Genomic DNA, 23,009 nt, shown 5'->3' with positions numbered 1-23,009 from the left:
GAACCCCGAGAACCCTTGGGCCCTTGTTGTTTCTCCGCATTTCTGTGCACTTGTGCCCATGTGGTTTGTGGTTTGCACACATGGGATCACTCACGTCTTTGACCTAACGGTAGTCAGAGACAGCTTTCCACATCAGCACACCGGGCCGGGCGTGGTGTCCCCACTCGCCGCAGGTACGGAACCACTGATGAGCGGCCGCCGCTGGGGCTCTCGCTGCTGCCGCTGGGGCTCTGGCCGCTGCCGTTCACGGTCAGCATCTCTGTGCTTTTGTGCTCTTCTGGGGTATTTCAGTAGGATGGACTCCAGGAGGGGGCTCGGTGACAGTGTCACGGGCCCTCCCGAGGGCTGTGGTGTTTATGTGGCAAAGCCGTTCTCCACACCCTGGCCCCGACCAAGGTTCTCCCACCGAAAAGATTTGTCTTTTCTGATGGCTGGAAAATAACACTTGGTTATTGTGACATGTGTTTCTTTGACGCTTAGTGAACTTGTGCTTCTTTTTGTACGTTTGTTGGCCATTTGTCTATTTCCTACGAATTATTTGTATCTCTAATTTTTTATTTTTCACTAAATGTAGAGGCGCTTTCTATGTAATGACGGAGATTAACCCTCTGCCCTGTGTTTTACAAATGTGCATGTGTGATACTCTCCTCCACGTTTCTTCATATTTCAGTTTGACTTCCAAGGAATTTTAAAGTTTTTTTTAAATGTTAAAAAAAAAAAAATCTGTCAGTATTTGGAGTTCTTGTTGTGGCTCAGTGGGTTAAGAGCCCGACTAGAATCCGTGAGGATTTGGGTGTGACCCCTGGCCTCAGTCAGTGGGTTAAGGATCTGGTGTTGCCACAGGCTGTGGTGTAGGTTGTGGATGTGGCTCAGATCTGGTGTGGCTCTGGCTGTGGCGTAGGCCGTGGCCCGGGCTGCAATTTGATCCCTAGCCTGGGAACTTCCATATGCCACAGGTGCAGTCCTAAAAAAAAAATAAATAAATAAAAATCTATCAGTATTTTGTTTCATGGGTTCTAAACCTTATCAGGATTAGTTTTTTAGTTCATAAAATTTCAAATATCTTCTGCTTTTGTCAGGAAAACCTGAGCAGCCTTTGGCCACCTGTGAGCTGCAGGTGACAGAGGGCATTTCCCCTGGTGGGCAGGTGGTGCCCCACCGCTGGTCCCGATGGGAGGAGACAGGGTGAGGTTAACACATGCACGTGTACGGACGTGCTGCACGTGCGCGCGCGCACACACACACACACACACACACCCCTACACTCTGTGGGCCCTACAAGTGCTGGACACTCAGCCCTTCTGCAACACTGCCAGCCTCAGGTAGGGCAGCTGTTCCCATTGTCACACTCACTCAGGTGACCCCTCTGTAGCACCTAGTGTGATCTCATCCCATAGTATGTCTTCTCTTCTTCCTCCTGCCCAGACTATGCAATTTCCAAACCAGACCTCATGTCACAGATGGAGCGCGGGGAGCGGCCGGTCATGCAGGAGCAGGAGGACTCTGAGGAGGGCGAGACGCCTGCAGATCCCAGTGCTGGTGAGTGGCTGCCAGGTGACCTAGACCTTCCAGCACTCAGGAGGCCCAGCGTGGGGGGTTTACAACGCACGGCAGGCCCTGGAGGGCTCTTTTGGTGGTTGAGGGCAGGGAGGAGGCCTGCAGGTGCTGCGACCTGCTCGGGCCTCCATGAGCGCCAGTGGCCCGAGTGGCTGAGACGGGAATGCCGTTGGCTCATTGTCTCGGGGAGTTTTTGACGGAATGAGCATCACCTCACTCTTTGCAGGAAACTAAACAAGAACCGAAAGAAAGGCACTCGCGTGTCAGGGTGCGGTGCTGGTGCAGCTGCGAGCTCCCAGAGAAGGGCCGGTGCCTGGTCCTGCAGCTGCTCATTGAAGGGATAGGGATAGACGTGGACCTGAAAACGTCCCACAGAGCGCAGGGCGGTGTCTAGACGAGGAGGCGAGGTGTGGCAGGCAGGCCTGGCTGTGGGCTCAAGGGCAGACGCCAGGGTCAGGCCGCCCACACTTGAACCCCAGCTTCTCTGCATCCTCACTGTGTGGTTTTAGCTACTCAGCCTGTGGGAGGCCTGTGTTCTCATCTGTGAAACGGGACTGGTCCTGCCAGCGAGGAACCTGGCATGCGCATGGGCAGGTAGCAGCGGCCCAGGAGACACCAGCCGCTGTCTCTGCGTGGGGAGCCGTCCCTTCCGCGGTGGCCGCTCAGCCGTCCCACAAGTGCACTGTGCTGCTTTCGGGGTGCGGTTGGTTTTGAAGCCCCTGCTTTGGAATTGCCCTTGGACTTGCATCACTTACCTTGGGTCTTCGTAGGAGCAGATCCTTGTCCTTTGCAGCCAAACATCATTGGTGAGCCCGGCTTTTGGAAGAGGAGGGTAATCTAGCCGGAGAACTCGTGGGGCTGTTAGCCAGGCCCTGTATGAAATAACGCCGCTGGCTCTGGAACGTGGAAACTAGCTCCCAGGAGGTCCAGAGTCACACAGAGTGATGGCAGCCCCGTGGAGTAAGGACAGAGGTCACTTCCAGAGAGACAGAAGCCTGAGGAAGAATAAGTGCTGATGTGTTTCAGGGAAACCCTAAAGCATCATGACTTTCTAGATGTTTGCCTGGAGGGAGGCCATCCTGGTTCATTCCGGAAGACAAAAAGGATGGATTTAAAAGTTAGACGAGGAGTTCCTGTCATGGCTCAGTGGGTTAAGAACCTAACTAGTATCCATGAGGACCCCGGTTCCATCCCTGGCCTCACTCAGTGGGTTAAGGATCTGGCGTTGCTTCGAGCTGCAGTGTAGTTAGAGAAGCAGCTTCGATCCAGTGTCGTGTTGCTGCGGCTGTGGTGTAGGCCAGCAGCTGCAGCTCTGATTCAACCCTTAGCCCAAGAACTTCCATAAAAAAAGAAAAAAAAAGGAGATGAGATGATGCAGTTCCTGCTGTGGTGAGGTGGGTTAGTGATCTGGCTGTGTCTCTGTGGCAGCGCTGGTTCGATCCCCAGCCTGGTGCACTGGGTTAAGGATCCAGCATTGCTACAGCTGTGATGTAGGTCGCAGCTGTGCCTCGGATTCAGTCCCTGTCCTGGCAACTTGAATATGCCGAGGGTGTGGCTGAAAAAGAAAAAATAAATGTAGATGAGATGAGAGTGGGGGTCAGGATCAAAGTGTGGCGTGTGACAAGGTGTGGCCTGTGGCAGATCTTTTGTTCGGAGGAAAGTAAGTCTGTATGTGAAAGGTTTGGGTGGCCGTGTCTGAAAGCACGTGTCGGTGGGACTGGAGAGAGACTTGAAGGAGGAGAAATCAGAGGGGGCTTGGGGGGCAGTGGACGAGAAAGGGGAGAGGCGGTTTGTGATAAAAATCCTAAAGCCCGGGGAGTTCCCATTGTGGTGCAGTGGTTAACGAATCCAACTAGGAACCGTGAGGTTGCAGGTTCGATCCCTGGCCTTGATCAGTGGGTTAAGTATCCGGCGTTGCCGTGAGCTGTGGTGTAGGTCGCAGATGCGGCTCGGATCCCGTGTTGCTGTGTCTCTGGCGTAGGCTAGCAGCTACAGCTCTGATTCGACCCCTCGCCTGGTAACCTCCATATGTCAGGGGAGCGGCCCAAGAAATGGCAAAAAGACAAAAAAAAAAAAAAAAAAAAAAAAAAAAAAAAAAATCCTAAAGCCCACCTGGTGTCCCTGGGGGTTTGTGATCCGGGTGCTTCTCTTCTAGCATCTTCTTAGACTCGCTCTCGGGGATGGAAACTCGGGCCCCTTCCTCTGTCTTCTTGTTCATGCCCTCATCACAGGTGGGCCTCCCACAGTGTGGGGCCAGGATCGAAAGCAAATAACCCCAACCCGCTCTGTCGAGGGCGGGGTTGTTTCTGGCACCAGTGCATCCACAGCCGGAGCTTCTGTGGGCAGTGACGGGCTCACAGAGGCTGCCTTGTGTGGCTGGAATGTGCCATTTCTTCCACGAACTGTCTCTGGCCACTTGGGGCCTGCCTGGAGGGAGAATGGGGGAGGACGTAGGAACCGCTGGCCGGGGGTGGCCTTGAACTCGTACCTCTGTGGGAACCTGAGGCCCTGGCCTTGGGCTCACAGGTTTACACTGTGAGTCTGCAGCTGCCAGAGCCCTGAACACACCAGGGGCAGCCTGCTGTTCGAGTGTCCTTCTTAGAGGGACGGCCACAGAGCCAGCCCCGGGCCTGACCCAGAGGTGTGATACTAAGGGGAAATGTGTAGAAAACGGAGAATTTTCATAGCTGCAAATACACCAAGCGTGACAAGTTTGCGAGCTGGCTGAGTGGATGTTCCAATAAACCATTATTTACGGTTGGGATCCCGAAGGGCCAGGAGACCTGAAGATGATTCAGGTATCGACCCTGCTCTCAAAATTCTCGGAGCTGGGGCACCTGTTCATGGCCTGGGAAAGCCAGGGACCAGGGTCACCCAACCAATTAGCAGAGAAAACAATCCAGAAGGCCTGGCTGACATCCAGGTTCGCACATGTTATACGTAGCTTCAGTCTTTTTAAAAAGCAACCTGATATTTTTTTTGGTCTTAAACTATGTTTTCAATATTTAAAATGTTCATTTACTTAACTGAATAATTTCCTTTCTCAGAGTCTGTAGTCTAGAAAAGAATCCAAAATATGAATTAAGATGTACAAATAAGGAGTTCCTGTCATGGCTCAGTGGTTAATGAATCCGACTAGGAACCATGAGGTTATGGGTTCGATCCCTGGATCCCTGGCCTCGCTCAGTGGGTTAAGGATCCGGCGTTGCCGTTGCTGTGGCTGTGGTGTAGGCCCAAGGCTACAGCTCCAATTAGACCCCTAGCCTGGGAACCTCCATATGCCACAGGTGCAGCCCGGACAAACAAAGAAATTATGATAAACCGTTAGACAGCCCCTAAAATCATGAGTTTTTACACCACATTTTCACTTGTATCTTTGTTATTAAGTTTATCTGATGCTTTTTGCACCAGGTTCTATGTCAGGAGACTGATGTTAACAGACTAAATACCCCACACATGTGACAGGCATCGGGGTTCTGAGGCATAAGGAGGGGCCCTTACTGAGACCCGGTGATCAGCAAGGGCCCCGGAGGAGGGGGCTCTCAGTGGAGGGACAAGTGGGAGTTCCACCTGCTGGAGGGAGCAGAGCCTGGAGGCCAGGAGACCGGCAGGCTCTTTGTGCCGCCCTGGGGGCAGACCTGGCACCGCCCCGGGGGACGTGGGTATTTGGAGATGTGTTTGGCAGGAGGCGAGAGAGAGGACTTGGTGGCTGGCGGATATTGAATATGAGGAGAGGGGTCCCCAGGGTGACTCCCAGTGGTGACGAGAGTGAAAGGGTGGCTGGAGGACAACAGGGACGGGAAGGTGGGAAGGCGTTAGGGGTGAGGTCCCTGGACCTCAGGGAGAAGGTGTGAAGAGAGCCTGGAGCTCGCAAAAGAGGGCGGGGCCAGAGGCCGGGGCTTAGGCCCTGGATTAGCTTTCGCAGCCTAGAGGAGCCGAGGAGGCACAGGCCGAGCCCTTGGAGCCCTGAGCCATAGGGCGGATTTGGAGATGTGGTCTGAGCAGGGCCCAGGACAGGTGTTAGTATTTGTGTTTTTATTTTTGAAGCTTCCACAGTGATTCTCCTGTGCAGCCAGGACTGAAAATCACCATTGTGGGATTTGGAACAAGAAGGAGGAAGGACCAGAGGAGACAAAGGAAACAGGAGGAGTGGCCAGAAAGGCAGCAAAACATGAGGAGGGCACATCACTGGGTGTTTCAAGAAAAGAGTGTTTCCAGAAGGAGGGAGCGCGGTTAAAGGTGTTGAATTCCACAGGGTGGTTTTTCGGGGCAGAGACAGATGTGTCCGTTGGATCTGCTAACTGGCAACGTCGGTGACCTTAGCGAGGGAAACGGTGGTGGCATGAGGTGGGGGGGGGAGCCGCAGCGAGTGGGTTGAGGAGCGGATGGGGGATGAGGAAATGGACATTGCTCCCGTGGAGCTGGGAGCGGGCGGGCGGGCCAGCGGCCAGTCTCCTTCGCTTAAGATGGAGATGCTGAAGCCTGTTTGAAATGCTGAGGGGAGTGATCCGGTTAATAGGAGAAGCTGGTGATACAGGAGCGGATGATGTAAATACATAGGGAGTCAGCAAAAGATAGAGAAGAAACTGGCTGGAAACCTACCAAAGTCATATTTCTCTGTATTTCATAGAGTTTTCTGAATTGAGCCTGTATTACTTCTTAGTAAAAATACTTTTTTTTTTTTTTTTAAAAAAGACAGTGCATGAAGAAAGACGCCAGGTTAAAGACGGCAGATTGAACATGCATTTACTCCCACCTCCCCAAATCCTTCTAAAATAAAAGGGAAGGGGGCTTTTAACAGGAATGGCAACTAAGTTTTGGAAGGCTGAGAGCAGATGGCTGGGGATCACCCGTGTAGAGAGCAGAATCCAGAACTGGTATTGAGGTCCAGCCCCCTTATGGTGCTGCGGGTTAAGGATCTAGAGTTGTCATTTCAGTGCCCTGGGTTGCTGCTGTGATGCGGGTTTAATCCCTGGCCCTGGAACTTAATGGCGCAGGCGCAGTGAAAAAAAAAAAACCCAAAATTGGTATTTGGGAAAGCCGAAAAGAAACCCAATTTGCACTCCCCCCCCCCCCACTCAAGACTCAGAAACTAGCAATACTGGAGGTCCAGGTATCTTTGGAAATGGCGGGAAAGGCGAAGCTAAAAACAGAGCATTGGTCAAACATCTTTAAAGAGGCATCTCAACACTACCGTATTCCCCCAGTGCCTCACCCAGCTCTGGTAGACGACCAGGGCTTATTCCTTGGAGAGGGGTCGAGGGGCTCTGCAGACACAGGCCCCAGGCAGTGGGTACCATGTGGGCAGTGGGTACCATGTTGTAAACAAGGGGTTAAGTGAAGCTTGACATAGAGATGTTGAGATCTCCAGCCTTCTTCCCTAACCTGGCTCCCAAAATGATCCTGACATCCAAGATTAACCCTGCAGGGCAGGATATTAGAAGAATCTTATCTGGAGACTTCGGGGGCTCCATAAAGCCCAAGAGGTTTCTCAGTGGAATGACCAAGCCAGGTCTTCCTGCTGGGAAAGCTAAGACCTACCCAAATGCACAAAACGCCATTCTCTCCTGAGTGTTCTACTTGGAAAAATAAATGCATCACCAAGAACTGCAAGACGTTGTGGAAAAGCCGCTAATATATTGAGACAAAAGCGGGAGGTGGGGGGTGGGAGGCAGAAAAAATGAATTTCAAGGAAACAGATCATGCAGAGAGGGAGAAAAGTATGTTTAAACACTTACGTTTATTTAAAATACACACTTTTTCCCAGTTCCCTGGTGGCCTAATGGTTAAAGTTTCGGCATTGTCACTGATGTGGTTCATGTTGATTAATCCCTGGCCCAGGAACTTCCTGGTCCCGTGGGCACAGCCAGTACAGACACACACACACACATATATATATACATACACATGCATTTTTTCATATTCTCAGATAAAAGAAGTGAATGGACTCATGACAAAAGTATAATGCTTATTTTTTAAAAAGAACAGAAAGGAACTCTTGGAAATTAAAAATATAATATACAAATTAAAGACTCTGTAGCAGTGTTAGAAAATAAGGTTGAGCACACAACCCAGAATATATAAGAAGAAGACAGTAAAATGGGGAGAGACTAAGAAAATCAAAAGACAGAAATCCGGTGTCCAGTTAATAAGAATTATCAGAAAAAGAGAATATAGCAGAAGCAAGGAAGAGAGAATTAGCAAATAAAAGACATCAAGAAAAATGCCTGGCACTTACCAGACAGATTCCCAGATCGAACGCCCACCAACTGTCCAGAAGAGGGGATGAAAATAGACCCCACCTCCGATACTTCCGCAAGAACTATCAGAGCAACTGAGGACCTGGGAGGTCTGACAGACTCCTGGGAGAAAAACCAGGTTCATGCAGAGGAACAGGAATTAAAGTGGCTTTGGACTTTTCAACAGGATTGGAAGCTGCAAGACAGTAGAGCAATGCCTTTAAAATTCTCTAAATTTTAACATTAAAAAATATTTTCCAACACTCTAGAACTGAGAGCTAGGCAGAGTAGTGTAATTAAATATGAGAGTGAACTTGAGACATTGAGATATTCAAGGTCTGCCAGGCGCCCTTCCTCAAGCTGGGCAAGAACTTTGTCAAGTGAGGAAGCAAACCAAGAAAGAGGAGTTAGCTCCAGCTCAAGAAAGGTGAAGGACTCCCTGGGGTGCTGCCGAAGGGGATCCCCCAAAGACACCAGTGGGCCTGGAGGCACCCCATCCAGAGAGGAGCACATGAGAGGTTCCAGAAAACTTGTCTTCAAGGAGATGAAACTGAGAAATACCCATTATGCTCACATGTTTTGAGAGTTCCCGAGGCAGGGTGGGGGAGACTTAGAAGCTGACTTAGTGGTAACTGATAGCAAGCAAAGCAAAAGAAAAGAAAACTAGCTCCAGGGAAAGCAGAAAAGGTTTCAGGCATAGGAAAGTACTTCTAGTATCCTACATGGTTTGATTTTAAATTACATTGGCAGGAGTTCCCGTCGTGGCTCAGTGGTTAACCAATCCGACTAGGAACCATGAGGTTTCGGGTTCAGTCCCTGGCCTCGCTCAGTGGATCTGGCATTGCCGTGACCTGTGGTGTAGGTCGCAGACGCAGCTCAGATCCTCCGTTGCTGTGGCTGTGGTGTAGGCCAGTGGCTACAGCTCCAATTAGACCCCTCGCCTGGGAACCTCCATATGCCGTGGGAGCGGCCCTAGAAAGGTCAAAAATAAATAAATAAAGTACATCTGCATAATTTAGGAATGTAAACACCCAGTTTTAATCCAACCAGAATGACACACTGGGAGAATCAGGGACTTAGAAGAGAAGTGATTGGATGCGGAAGAGATGGCCCTTGCCTCCTGCACTTGGAAGTCAGCAGGTGATGCTTCAAACTGAAAACTCAAGGAGTAGCAATGTCATTATGTTACAGAGAGTCATGAGGGTAAAGGACAGAGAACTAAAGTGACTGTCTCTGGGGAGCAGGTGATAAGGGGTCAGAAGAGCTTTTTTCCTTTTTTCTTTTTTCCTTTTTTTTGGCGGTATCCTTTTATCCATTATGCTGGGCCAGGGATCGAACCTACATCCTGGTGCTACAGAGATGCTGCTGATCCCGTGACACCACCGCAGGAATTCTGGGAGAGTTTTAAAAACAAGCTTTGTAGAACTCTTCAAATCTCTGGCCTATGTACATATGTAACTTTTAAAAGAAGATTTGAAAAATTACCATACCAAAGTTTAAAAAATCTAACAAAGTGTAGCTGTGACAATGTTGGAAAGTCAGTGTCGGCCATCATCCCTTTGCTTTGAGCTGGTAGAAAAAGTAAATGTTGTAATGTTGATTTTTACCTTCCAATGAAACAGCGAAGTTTCATCAACATAATGCAAAAAGAAAAAATGCAGGAGTTCCCCAGTGGCACAGAGGGTTAAGGATCCAGTGTTGTTGCTACAGTGGTGCGGGTCACTGCTGTGGCGTGCGTTCCATCCCTGGCCCTGGAACTGCCACATGCTGCAAGTGCGGTCAAAAGAGAAAGAAAAAATGCAGAGAGAGTGGACGTCCCACATAATTCCCTCAAGAGTCCACGATTTATTCCTTCCATTTTGCAGACATGTAGTAACGCACTCACACAGCCGTAATTATGTAATACTTAAATGCTTTCTCCCTGTTAAAAAATTTCAAACTATATAGGAGTACGTTGTTGAGCAACTTGCTTTTTCCAGTAGTATATCTTTGGCATCTTTACAGTCAGAACATATAAGTCTCTTCTTTTAAGAGAGCAGGCTATGTGCTAGTATTCTGTATACTGATTGCATACCTTATTTAAATAAACTCCCATTGATGTACATTCCGGGTGCTTACAGAGTTCAGTGCTTCGTTAAAGATCCTTAGTAAGTAAATCTTTGTGCACTTGTCTGAAACTGATTTAGAAGCAGACTTTCTGGGTCAAAGGATGTACCCATTTAAAAACCTAATCGATGTTAGGAAATACCCTTCAAAACAATTGTGCACAATTTACACACCTGCATCTATGCATGAGACTGTTTCCACACACCCATGCCAACAGTAGGTATGACTTATCTTTTTTTTTTTTTTTTTTTTTTTTTTTTGGTCTTTTTAGGGCTGCACCCACTACATATGGAGGTTCCCAGGCTGGGGGTTGAATCAGAGCTACAGCAGCCGGCCTGCACCACAGCCACAGCCACTCTGGATCCGAGCCATATCTGCGACCCACGCCACAGCTCACGGCAATGCCAGATCCTTAACCCACTGAGCACGGCCAGGGATCGAACCCGTGTCCTCATGGATACTAGTCGGGTTCATTAACCACTGAGCCAGGATGGGAATTCCTACTTATCTTTTTATTATTTGCCAAACGATGGGCTGAAAATTCAACATTTTGACATTTTTAGGCAACCTCTTTAAGAGTGATGTTGAGGATATTTTTATATTTTTATTGGTCACCGTTATGTCTTATTTTATGAATTATTTTTTAACAATTAAGGATGTTAGCTCTTGGCTGTCTTACATGTGGAAATGTGTTTGTGAGTTAATGGTCTACTTTTGTGTGTATCTGCTATAGCTGTTTTAAATTTTTTATGTGTTCGAATTTATTAATTTTAAGTGTCCATGTATTTAAATTTACTAGAAATTTTCTTTTTGGTGGGTGGGCTTCATACCGAGTGTAGAAATATTTACTTGGCCTGTTTTATTCGTAAACATTATGATCACAGGCCTTGGACCTATAAGCTTTTCAAAAACCTATAAAAATATTTGAAAAATGAAATAAGGCATTTTTGCTCCAGAAAACAGGAGCAAGATTACAAGATGTGCATAATTAAATGTTTAAGTGTCTGTCACTATCACATTGTATCAGTTTCATGAATTATTAAATGTCATGTGCACAAACATTGAATCCATTTGAAAACAATTTGTAGGATAGGTTTTTCACATCTCAGAAGAGTTTTTATGAAGAAACATGATTACAGAAATTAAAAACCAATCACAAATGTTTCTTATCACCAAACAGTGTCAAGGCAAAGCTATAAAAATTCTTTTGCAAAAAATTTTCTCAGCTCAAAATTGTTTAAAAAAAAAAAGGAAGAGTTCTTGGAGTTCCCATTGTGGTGCAGCAGAAACGAATCCATGAAGTTGCGGGTTTGATCCCTGGCCTCGCTCAGTGGGTCAAGGATCCGGCATTGCCATGAGCCATGGTGTAGGTCACAGACACAACTCGGATCTGGCGTGGCTGTGGCTGTGGCTGGCAGCTGCAGCTCCGATGAGACCCCTAGCCTGAGAACCTTCATATGCTGCAGGTGCAGCCCTAAAAAGACCAAAAAAAAAAAAAAAAGAGAGAGAGAGAGAGTTCTCTGTGGTGCAGCAGGTAAGGATCCGGTGTTGTCACTGCAGTGGCACAGGTTCAGTCCCTGACCGGGAACTTCCACATACCACAGTGCAATCAAAAAAAAAAAAAAGGAAAGAGAGAAAGAAAGGGAAAAAAGCTATGCTCTTTTTTCTAATTCTAGTATGATTTCATTATTTATATCTAAAGTTTTTTTTTCTTTTTCAACTTTATTGAGGTACCATTGACACATAACATTAAACTGAAGGTGTGCAGCAGGTGGACTTGACACACTTAGATATTGCAGAGTGATGACTGCCATAGTATTAGGGTGTCTAAAGTTTTGATTCATCAGTAATTTATTTTGAGGCGAGATATGTGAAGATAGTTTTTTGTTTTCAGGTTTTGTTGTTGTTTTACTGTGCCAGAGCGGCATTTGGAAGTTCCTGGGCCAGGAATCGAACCCATGCTGTAGTTGCAACCTGCACCACACAGCTGCAGCAACACTGGATCCTTAACCCACTGTACCACATGGGAACTTCCTGAAGAGAGTTTTTTGGTTTTCTGTTTTCTGGTCGGGAAGCCAGTTGTCTCCACTTCATTTACCCAAACATTTTCCCACTGATCGAAATGCTACCTTTAGTCATAAACTGTGTTCCCACAATGTCTGTGTCTTCGATTCATATTTTTTAATGGGAGAACAAGTTGCTGCTTCTGAATGCAGTCTGCTCGTCAGTACTCTTTCAAAAGTTGTTTGGGGCGGAAAGCACTTTCAGGGGTGAGGGGGAAACACCAGCTTCCCTGCTCTCTAGCAAATGGGGGGAAAGAATGAGATGCCAGGGGTGAGAAAGCAGTGGTCTTCGGGCTGGAGGACCCATGCCTCCGGGTACCAGAGACTTTCCAAGGGGACACAACACAGGTGGCTTTGTAGGTACTTGCCCCATCTGTTCTCCTTCCTAAAGCGCATCATCGAGGGTGAAGGACACGCAAGGGCCCTGTAGAGCTGGTCCTTGTCTCTGGCTGCTGGGAAAAAAAGCACAGGCTCCTCCTGCCCACTCCGCCTTGTTCTGGAGGGCGTCTCTGATGTATAAAGAACTTCTGGGTCCTGAAACAAAGAGACCGTCCATGGAGTTCCCATCGTGGCGCAGCAGAAATGAATCTGACTAGAAACCGTGAGGTTTCGGGTTCAATCCCTGGCCTTACTCAGTGGGTTAAGGATCCAGCGTTGCTGGGAACTGTGGTGTAGGCCGCAGATGTGGCTCGGATCTGGCATTGCTGTGGCTCTGGTGTAGGCTGGCAGCTGTAGCTCCATAGCTCCGATTAGACCTCCACAGGCCGTGGGTGTGGCCCTAAAAGGACCAAAGACAAAAACATAAATAAATAAATAAATAAATAAGAACAAAGCAAACGAACAAAGACCATCGGGGAACCGGACCAGAAGCGCAGTGCTCTGGGCCCTGGATGGTGAATTCTTCTGCAGGTTAGATCATTTGCAGTACTTAGCTTTCAACAAATCAAAAGAGACCAAATTAAGTTGTCAGCTAATAAATAGGTCATTAAAAACAATTTTTGATGATACGTTAAGCATGTGCTTTGGCAGTGTTATAATTCAGAAGTTCAAAGAATGAACTGATGATTCTCTAACAAAGCTCCTGCCAGCCCATCTACAGATCTATGTAAATGAGCTTTCCCAACGCTTACATTTATAAAAACGAAAAATAGGAATGGATTTTATTCCGAAGTCTCATTCAAGCAGTAACAATATTCATTTTCAGATAAGTGAACTAATTGGGAAAAAAGTCCCTATCCATCCTTGTAAGAGATACATTTCCAACAGGTTTTTTTTGTTTCCTACTTTGAATCATTATTTTGCATTCCACAATAATAACGACTGAGGACGACTTAAGCCAGGCAAAAAAAAATAGCGCTTAGAGCCCTGTGGTTATTAGAAATGAAAGCAAAATTAATCTTTCAATTTGCATACGCATTTCTGTGGCAGAGCATTAGACGAGGTGATGGGTAAAAAGCATCTAAGCATAAAAAATACGTTCTATTGGGGTAGAATTCTGTGGGAATGGAAATAGAAGTTCATGGTGAAAAGGAATGATATTAAAACTTCAGGCATCAAAGAAGAACTTGTTCGTGTATTTTTTAAGTGAATAATATGGTGGGTTTAAAACTGCCAGAGTATTTAAGTTCCATTGGCGACATTAAATGGTGACGAAAGAGTTTATTTTAAAATATCAATATTTGCAATACTCCAGAAATTACATCTTTTGCAGTTACTGAAGCAGTTTATGTATTTATCCAAAAAGGCGCAAAGGGGTATACATGCTTTAAAAAAATTGGGGGGGGAGGGATGAGGCAAGCAAGATATTTTCAGGAGTTTATGAAGTCAGGGAAGATTTTTTTCTGGTGCTGGTGTCATAGCAGTCGGGGATCTAGTACAGAGCCAAGAAGAAGTGGGGCACAACCAACCGAGCAGAATTGCAGGGAGAAACCCGAGCAGGGCTGAGGGAACCAGCAGAGGATGCCGGAGAGAGAGGGCGAGGAGGGGCACAGGGGTTGCATCCAGCTGCAGCAGGAGGAAGCCCGGGTGGGTGTGCGAGACAGAGAATAGGATGGAGGCGTCTTTGGAGACTCGCCCGAGGGAAAGTCAGCCGGGCCTACTTGGAGGGCTTCGGGGAGCACAGCCTGCTTAAAGGCCGTCCACTCGCCAGCAGCCCGGATCGACTGGCTGATCAGAGAGGAAGTAAAGGATTTCCAGAAAGAACCCAGTGTTGGGTCATGTGGCATCAGTTGCTAGCATGAGCCATCGGTCTGCTTTCTGGGCCATGTGGCCCACTTTGGGCATGCCACGTGGCTTTGTACCCTGGGTTCCTCATTCCTTTTTCCCACAGCATTTCTCACCTGCTAACATACCATGTAATTTATCAATTATGTTTATTGCCTTATGGGAGATGCGGTTGGGCCGGGGGCTCTGTTTTGTTCCCTGATGTACCGCAGGCCATTCGAATACTGCATGGCACAGGCTGGTGCTTAACAAATAGCTACTGAAGCAATGTTCAAAGAAAGAATATGTTTACCCATTATATGTCTATAACTTCCTTATTCACAAGGTGGTCGTGGACCTGTAAAGGGGGGTGTTGCTGGTACAGCTCTGACCATAGGCGAGAAAATAAAGCTGAACCCCCACTGACACGATACACAACATGAAAAGCGATTTCAGGTGGAGTAAAGAGCTAAATGTACAAAATTAAACAATAAAAACCTGGGAATAAAATCCAGGTGGCCAGAGGAACCATCCAGGACCAGAGGAGACCCTCTTAAACTAAGACAGAAAACCCAGAAGCCATAAAAAGAAAGAAGGACATGTTTGATAAGGTGAAAGCTTTAAGAAAGTTATATGATAAAAAGGTAACACACAGGCAAAGACAAATGATAGATTTGGGGGGAAATTTGAAATGCCAGTAAGAGAAAACGGGTTATCTTTAATAGCAGAATCAAAGGACTCTGACCCACTGACAACAGAACACAGTTCACACAGAATCAACTCCAGAAGGCCAGGAAAGAAATAACAATCAGATTACCCTACTCAGGGAAGCAGAATTAAAGTATCAGTAAGTTGGCATTCCCACTGTGGCTCAGTGGGTTAAGAACCCGACTAGTATCCATGAAGATTCAGTTTCAGTCCTGGCCTCCCCCAGTGGGTTAAGGATCTGGCGTTGCTGTGAGCTGTGGTGTAGGTCGAAGATGTGGCTCAGATCTGGTGTTGCTGTGGCTGTGGTGTAGACCAGCAGCGACAGCTCCGATTCAACCACTAGCCCAGGAACTTCCATATGCCACAGGTGCAGCCCTAAAAAAGACTGAAAAAAAAAAAGTATTAGCAAGTTATCCCTTTGAACCCAACTGAGGAAAATTAAAAAGAGCAGTGCTGTCTGTTGCTGGCAGGGACATGGGGAAGGCTGTTCTTATGCAGGGCTGCTGGAAATATGAATTATTGAAGCCTTGTTGAAAAACAGTCTGATGATCTATCAGAATTTAAAACATTTTAATTTTTGACCCTGCAGTCCCACTCCTGGGGCTCTCATAACAATAAAGGCACAATTTTAGGGTGAGAGACATAAATCAACAACTGTTTATGGCAGCATTGTTCGTCTTGGCAAGAGGCTGGGCACGGAGAGTGAACGTTCCCGATAAGGACGTGGTTGATGCCATCGCTGTGTTGTCCTCCCGGGGGCCACACGCAGCCTGTGAAAGCAGGGCGTCAGCCTATGGAAATCGGTGCGAAGGGGTTTCTCCAGGCCGTTGGAGCGAGAAGAAGAACACAAAGGACTATGTCTAAGGCAATTTCATGTTTTTAAGTAATAGCAGCCAGAGAATAAAGGCATAAATGGAAAGCGGCTGTGAAGACTGCTCGGCGAGCAGAGGGAAGAGGGCCCGAGCAGAGGGAAGAGGGCCGGGCAGCCACGGGAGGGACCTGGGAGGGTCCCGCGGGTCAGCTGGGGCGGGAGGGATGGGGAGGCAAGCGAAGAGGGAAGAAATACTGCCCTGAAAAACAGAAATGTGTGCTCTAATCCCAGTTCTGTAAAGTGAGGACATTTGCAATTAACCTGCAGACGTACAGGCAGTTTCAAAAATGTCAGGGCCATGGATGTAATCGGAGCTGTGGAACTAAAAACAAACCCTACAGCCCATACTGCGTGTGTTTGGGGGCCTGCACATGTGGGCTGCGGGGGCACGGGGCCTCTGGTCTGTGGATGTAGGACTCCTGGCGGGGACTGCAGTGACGACAGCCAGCCTTTTCTGCCTTTCTTTCCCTCCTTCTCTCCCTCCCTCCCGTCTTTCCTTCTTTCCTTCCTTCGTTTTCCCAGCAGCCGCTGGGGTCACTGCTATGGCTTCCTCCCTTGCTCCCTCCCTACCCCCTTCTCTCCTTCCTTCCCTCCGTCCCTCCCTCAGTTCTGCGACCAGGGATCCTGTGCCATAGTAGTGATTCCAGCAGCTGCAGTGAAGACACAGGATCCTTAACTCGCTGGCCAGAGGGAAACTCCCCGATTAGCGTTTTCCTTTATTCAACATGATTGAGGGAGAGAGAAACCATTGGCTGTGCCTGTCCTAACCTGGGGAAGGCAGTTAGCATCTCTTTTTAAAAGGAACCCTGACTGTATCCTTTTTAAATTGTAGGGGTCATGGAAACAAACGCCCTCCATTTTAACTTCACCCCTCTTTATACAATGTCCAGAAAATTCTGCTTACTCACCGCCAGCTTAGGATATGTCTTCAGGGCCTCTAAAATAAAAAATTTTGAACTATAAATTCTAGGGCTGCAAAAACCTGAGCAGGTGGAATGAACATATTCTGGATTCTTTTGTCTCCCCCCTTCCCCCACCCCAGCCCATGACGGGATCGTGATTAAGATCGAGGTGCAGACCAACGATGAAGGCTCAGAGAGTTTGGAGACACCAGAGCCCCTGATGGGACAGGTGGAGGAGCACGGCTTCCAGGACTCAGAGCTGGGGGACCCGTGTGGCGAGCAGCCGGACCTGGACATGCAGGAGCGGGACACGGCGCTGGAGGAGTCCACGGAGGGCTCCAACGCCTTCAGCAAGCTCAAGCAGATGCTGGTGCAGCAGAGAAACTGTGCTGGTGAGTTGGGGGAGCCAGTGCCATTAGGCCCGAAGGGGACCGTGCCTGTGGGGCAGCTGAGGTCTCCTTCAGAGAGGTGGTTTGACGTCGATGGGTCAACAGGTGTGACACAACCCCAAACGTGGCCTTAGGTACAGGGTCCCTGCTGTGAGATTTAGAAGGAAAGATGGCATCACAGCCAGAGGCCAGGTCAGAGGAGGACACAGAGAGAGATCGTCTCTCCACCCCTCCCTCTGCAGGCAGAGGAGGTCAGATAGATTGGCCTCACATGGTAGTGGCAAGGCTAGAGCTTCCGTCTCCTGTCTTGATCATCCCCTGGTCACACGAGAAGCCTCCGGTGACTTGACCATTGCTACCCTTGGGTGGCACAGCTCTGTCCATGGCTGAGACTGTGCTGCCTTCTTCTGGTAGAATCTGGGCGTCCTTTCTGTTTAATCCTAAGACCTCAGGGTCACCATTCTGCACACTCTTGCTCTGTGTGAGCGTGAGGGAAGCCGTAAGGAGGGGGCTCACAGTGCTGCCAGGACACCTTGGGTGGTGAGTTCACCACTGCTGAACTGGCCTGGCAGGCCTGAGAAGAGCCCTATCTGGGTATGGAGTATTTTTTAAATACACTCCTAGACTTAGCTGCTATTTTATACAGGAATTTTACAACCACATTCATAAATGAAATGGACCTGAATTTTTCTTGAAAAATCATTAAGATTACACTGGACTTATCAAGTGAACTCAGAAGCTTTTGCTCTTTTTTTGTTTGTTTTTTTCTATAGCCTAAAAATAATATGGAAAATAGGAATTAGGTAATTTGGTAGAAAATTTGGTAGAACTCACTTGGGTTTTGGTTTTTGTCTGGATGTTTTGTTTATGTGCAAAAGAGTCCCTTGCCATCGTATTAATTAATATATCATCTATACTCAGAAACGTGACCACATGCGGTTTTTTTTGGATATTTTTATTTTTATTTATTTATTTACTTTTTTTCCCCATTGTACAGCATGGGGACCAAGTTCCTCTTACATGTGTACACTTTTTTTCCCACCCTTTGTTCTGTTGAATATAAGTATCCAGACATACTTCTCGATGCTACTCAGCAGGATCTCCATATGTAAATCCATTCCAAGTTGTATCCGATAACCCCAAGCTCCCAATCCTTCCCACTCCCTCCCTCTCCCCCTGGGCAGCCACAAGTCTATTTTCCAAGTCCATGATTTTCTTTTCTGAGGAGATGTTCATTTGTGCTGGATATTAGATTCCAGTTATAAGTGATATCATATGGTACTTGTCTTTGTCTTTCTGACTCATTTCACTCAGTACGAGAGTCTCTAGTTCCATCCGTGTTGCTGCAAATGGCATTATGTCATTCTTTTTTATGGCTGAGTAGTATTCCATTGTGTATATATACCACATCTTCCGAATCCAATCATCTGTTGATGGACATTTAGGTTGTTTCCATGTCCTGGCTATTGTGAATAGTGCTGCAATGAAACATGCGGGTGCATGTGTCTCTTTTAAGTGGAGTTTTGTCCGGATGTATGCCCAAGAGTGGGATTGCGGGGTCATATGGAAGTTCTATGTATAGATTTCTAAACTATCTCCAAACTGTTCTCCATAGTGGCTGTGCCAGTTTACATTCCCACCAACAGTGCAGGAGGGTTCCCTTTTCTCCACAACCCCTCCAGCACTTGTTATTGCCACATGCATTTTGATTTAGGCTTTTAAAAGTATTGTTTCAATGGTTTTTAAAGTATTTTTCACCTTATTTTATTCCTTTGCAGTTTGCCTTTTTTTTTTTTTTTTTTTTTGTCTTTTTGCCATTTCTTGGGCTGCTCCCGTGGCACATGGAGGTTCCCAGGCTAGGAGTCTAATCGGAGCTGTAGGCACCAGCTGACGCCAGAGCCACAGCAACTCGGGGATCCGAGTTGCGTCTGCAACCAACGCCACAGCTCACAGCAACGCCGGATCCCTAACCCACTGAGCAAGGCCAGGGATCGAACCCGCAACCTCATGGTTCCTAGTTGGATTTGTTAACCACTGAGCCACGATGGGAACTCCATAGCAGTTTGCCTTTTTGCACATAATAAAATATCATGGACAAAAGATGTGGCTTATTTACCTCATTTTTAAATATATTCGAGATGACATTCAGGAAATCTTTTTTAATATATGCCGTGTCTTTCCTTTGAGAATAGCGAAAGACACAGGTGAATTGTGTGTGTTGAATTCGAGCATCATGACGGGAATTCCAGATGCCCTCTGAACACACCAGTAATTCTGTTAGTACCATTTAGCAATATTCTGAGGGTCTCTGTGGGATTTTGAGACCTGAATTTTAGGGCCAGCTGTTTCATTTCTTATTTCATTGAAACAACAACAAAACAAGCAAACAAACTTGGATCCTCCAGGAAGGCTTATATCTTCCAAGGCCCATATTTTCCCTCTGCCTTTCATAAACAACCTTACTTTCAGGATCAACACCAGGGCAACGAGTTACCAACCTATGAAGCTGCTTCTTCCTTCCTCATCTTTTAAACTTCGTGTTCCCAGGAGGCCCCCGGTACCCAGGCAGCATTGTCTTATGACGAGAGGCCTGAGCACACCTGTGTGCTAATTTTAACACACTCACTGCGTGCCAGGACTAGCTGTGGCCTAGTGGTCACTGACAAACTTACAAGACCCTGGCCAGGCCACCAAGACTGCCAGCTGCTGCTTCCCTGGCAGTTGAGGGGACAGACTAGCTGGTCCCGAAATTCCACATTCTGAAACGGTCTTCCAAGTATTTACTGGACTTGGATACATTACTTGATACCCTCAGGCGCGGAGGCTCCACGTCTGTGAAATGGGGAGAATTCTTGCTTGACTTCTCCTAGAATCAGATACTGTGACTATGAGAGAGAAGAGGTGTGACGTGCTTTGAGAAAGTTCCCACGGGTTTGCTTTTACGAAGTCCGCACCTGCAGACTCATTGCTTCTTCCATCTCAGGTGGACTCAGCAGGGAAGGACTTTCTCCGGTGACACAAAGTCAATGACTAAAAAGAGAGCACGCCCATTAAGTGTTTAGGGAACGCCAGGTACGGGGCATTTGCGAAAATTCCAACAGGTGTTGGCGGCCTCTTCTTTTCTCTCAGACTTACATCCTTGAGGGACACTGTAGAAGAGCTAAGTGGCATCTTAGGGCCAAGCAAGAGGGCCAGGGCCTGGGAGCGGGAGGGCATGCATCATTGGGGTGTTGGTGAAATACCATGTCTGGGGCGCTGCACACCAGAGATTGTGGGAAAACAGAGGAAACCCCAGCCTGGGGTCGGGCTGGTGGAGTCTGACTGTACAGGTGAGTCATCCACCTGTGCAGGTGAGGTGCTGCGGGAAAAGGCCGCGTTCCTACGTCCTGGGGAGGCGCGCCAGTGCCACTGTGGGTGAGGGGTGCAGGTTGGGCTGGTCCAGGAAGGTTTCCAGAAAAAGACAGGATTGGATCTGGGTGTTAAGTAACGGGCAGAATTTGGAGACACGGAAGAGGGCAAGTGTGCCCGAGGAGGGGGAGGAGAGGCACCTCAGGAGGAATCCCGGGTGCGTCAGGCAAGCAGAGCAGGGAGGCTGCGCAGAGTCCGGGAGGAGGAGGCCGCAGCGGGGAAGGAGGTCGGGAACTGGATGCGTCGAGACCCTTTTGATAGATCAGGGGGTAGAAACCCAGCCCTCAAGGGGCGCGAATTAAGAAAAAGAGGTGTTGATGGGCTTGGATAACGGGTGGGTCCACGAGTGTGCCAGCCTCAGCCTCCCTGGGTCCGGGTGCGGCCGGGAGGGTTCTGCGCGCGGGGCCTCCTTTCCTGCTGCCGCCTGCTGGCGAGCAGGTGGGGGCATGGGCACGCGCAGCGCCAGCCTCCGTCACTGGGAAGCGGTGGGCCCTGTTTCCTCCGCATAAATTCCAAGAGAGGCCCCGGGCTCATTCCTGAACCACCCTCGGTGGCCCGCCGGGGTCTGGCCGCAGGGCGCCAAAAGGGGCACTTAGTCCCCGAAGGCCACGGTACACGCACACACGCGGCGTCCGTGGGTGAGGGTGAAGCCGGGCTTACCTAGACCCAGGTCAGGGGCACCAGGCTGCAGCTAACGCCGCCTTTGTCTCTCTCCCTCTCTGTCCCCGGAGCAGAGGGGATCGTGATCAAAACCGAGGAGCAGGAGGAGGAGGAGGAAGAGGAGGAGGAGGACGAGTTGCCGCAGCACCTGCAGTCCCTCGGGCAGCTGTCCGGGCGGTACGAGGCCAGCATGTACCCCACACCGCTGCCGGGGGAGCTGTCCCCCGAGGGCGAGGAGAGCCCCCCGCCGCTGCAGCTGGGGAACCCGGCGGTGAAGAGGCTGGCGCCCCCGTCGCACGGCGAGCGGCACCTGGGCGAGAACCGGGGCGCGGCCAGCCAGCAGCAGCGGAACCGGCGCGGCGAGCGGCCCTTCACCTGCATGGAGTGCGGCAAGAGCTTCCGGCTGAAGATCAACCTCATCATCCACCAGCGCAACCACATCAAGGAGGGGCCCTACGAGTGCGCCGAGTGCGAGATCAGCTTCCGGCACAAGCAGCAGCTCACGCTGCACCAGCGCATCCACCGCGTCCGCGGCGGCTACGCGTCGCCCGAGCGCGGGCCGGGCTTCGCCCCCAAGCACGCGCTCAAGCCGCGCCCCAAGTCGCCCAGCTCCGGCAGCGGCGGCGGCCCCAAGCCCTACAAGTGCCCCGAGTGCGACAGCAGCTTCAGCCACAAGTCCAGCCTGACCAAGCACCAGATCACGCACACGGGCGAACGGCCCTACACGTGCCCCGAGTGCAAGAAGAGCTTCCGCCTGCACATCAGCCTGGTCATCCACCAGCGCGTGCACGCGGGCAAGCACGAGGTCTCCTTCATCTGCAGCCTGTGCGGCAAGAGCTTCAGCCGCCCGTCGCACCTGCTGCGCCACCAGCGGACTCACACGGGCGAGCGGCCCTTCAAGTGCCCCGAGTGCGAGAAGAGCTTCAGCGAGAAGTCCAAGCTCACCAACCACTGCCGCGTGCACTCGCGCGAGCGCCCGCACGCCTGCCCCGAGTGCGGCAAGAGCTTCATCCGCAAGCACCACCTGCTGGAGCACCGGCGCATCCACACGGGCGAGCGGCCCTACCACTGCGCCGAGTGCGGCAAGCGCTTCACGCAGAAGCACCACCTGCTGGAGCACCAGCGCGCGCACACGGGCGAGCGGCCCTACCCCTGCACGCACTGCGCCAAGTGCTTCCGCTACAAGCAGTCGCTCAAGTACCACCTGCGGACCCACACGGGCGAGTGAGCGCGCCCTGTCCCCCTCTGCTGTGAGGCCCCCCCCCCCGCTCCTCTTCCCAAGGACGCGGGGTCCTAAGAGCGGGTCGCCTGCCGCCGCCGCGTTTCCCCGGGGCCCCGGGGCGGGGGGGTGGGGGGAGCGCGGACCCGGGGAACCCCTTCGGGCTGTTCATTTCCTTGACAATAAAATGGATGAAACCAATCGGCACGGGGGGCGTGATTTGGCCGCCGGCCGCTCGGAGGGGCGGGGCAGGGCCTCTTAGTCGGGGATAGAACTTTATAATTACATTTTGGATACTGTGGTTCTATTTGATAATAATAGAGTAATTTTTAAAAGAGCGTTTCCTGTTTGCCGTTTTTGTTTGCTTTTGAAGGGGAGGGGTTGAGAAGGTGGCCGAGGGACGTGTGCCTAGGCTCAGTGGACAGGTTCCGTGGAGTCCTTCCCCGTGAGGGGTGGCGAAGGGAGCGAAAGGAGAGGCAGACCTGCCGAGCTGGAGATGGGAACGAGCCGCTAGAGGGTGGCGGTGCCGGGGCAGGCCTTCCCCGCGCCCGGCCTCGGGGTTAGTGGGGTTCAGCACGGAGGCGGGGAGAGTGACAGGTTCGGAAGGGGCTGGGCGCTTCTCTCGGGCCGGTCAGCCCTCTCACCTGGCTTGGACCCCAGCTGGTGGAGGGTGGCGCAGGGAAGG

The 23,009-nt window shown here is 49.7% G+C and overlaps 1 protein-coding gene across 3 annotated transcripts in view; it reads left to right on the top strand.

Annotated features, from left to right (window-relative positions):
- The window catches only part of ZNF777 (zinc finger protein 777), a 31,002-nt gene extending 8,336 nt beyond the window's left edge, over positions 1–22,666 (top strand). Inside the window, exons 4-6 of one of the 3 annotated variants that reach the window (XM_021078688.1) lie at positions 1,426–1,539; positions 16,789–17,040; positions 21,180–22,666. In XM_021078688.1, coding sequence (XP_020934347.1) covers positions 1,426–1,539; positions 16,789–17,040; positions 21,180–22,333 — 1,520 coding nt within the window. In that variant the 3' untranslated portion in view covers positions 22,334–22,666. The remainder of the gene's footprint in view (positions 1–1,425; positions 1,540–16,788; positions 17,041–21,179) is intronic. The other 2 variants (XM_003134910.5, XM_021078689.1) reach the window with 2 other exon arrangements.

This window comes from Sus scrofa, chromosome 18 (assembly GCF_000003025.6).
Source record: "Sus scrofa isolate TJ Tabasco breed Duroc chromosome 18, Sscrofa11.1, whole genome shotgun sequence".
NCBI classification, from domain to species: domain Eukaryota; kingdom Metazoa; phylum Chordata; class Mammalia; order Artiodactyla; family Suidae; genus Sus; species Sus scrofa.
This window is presented reverse-complemented; position numbering and strand designations above follow the sequence as displayed.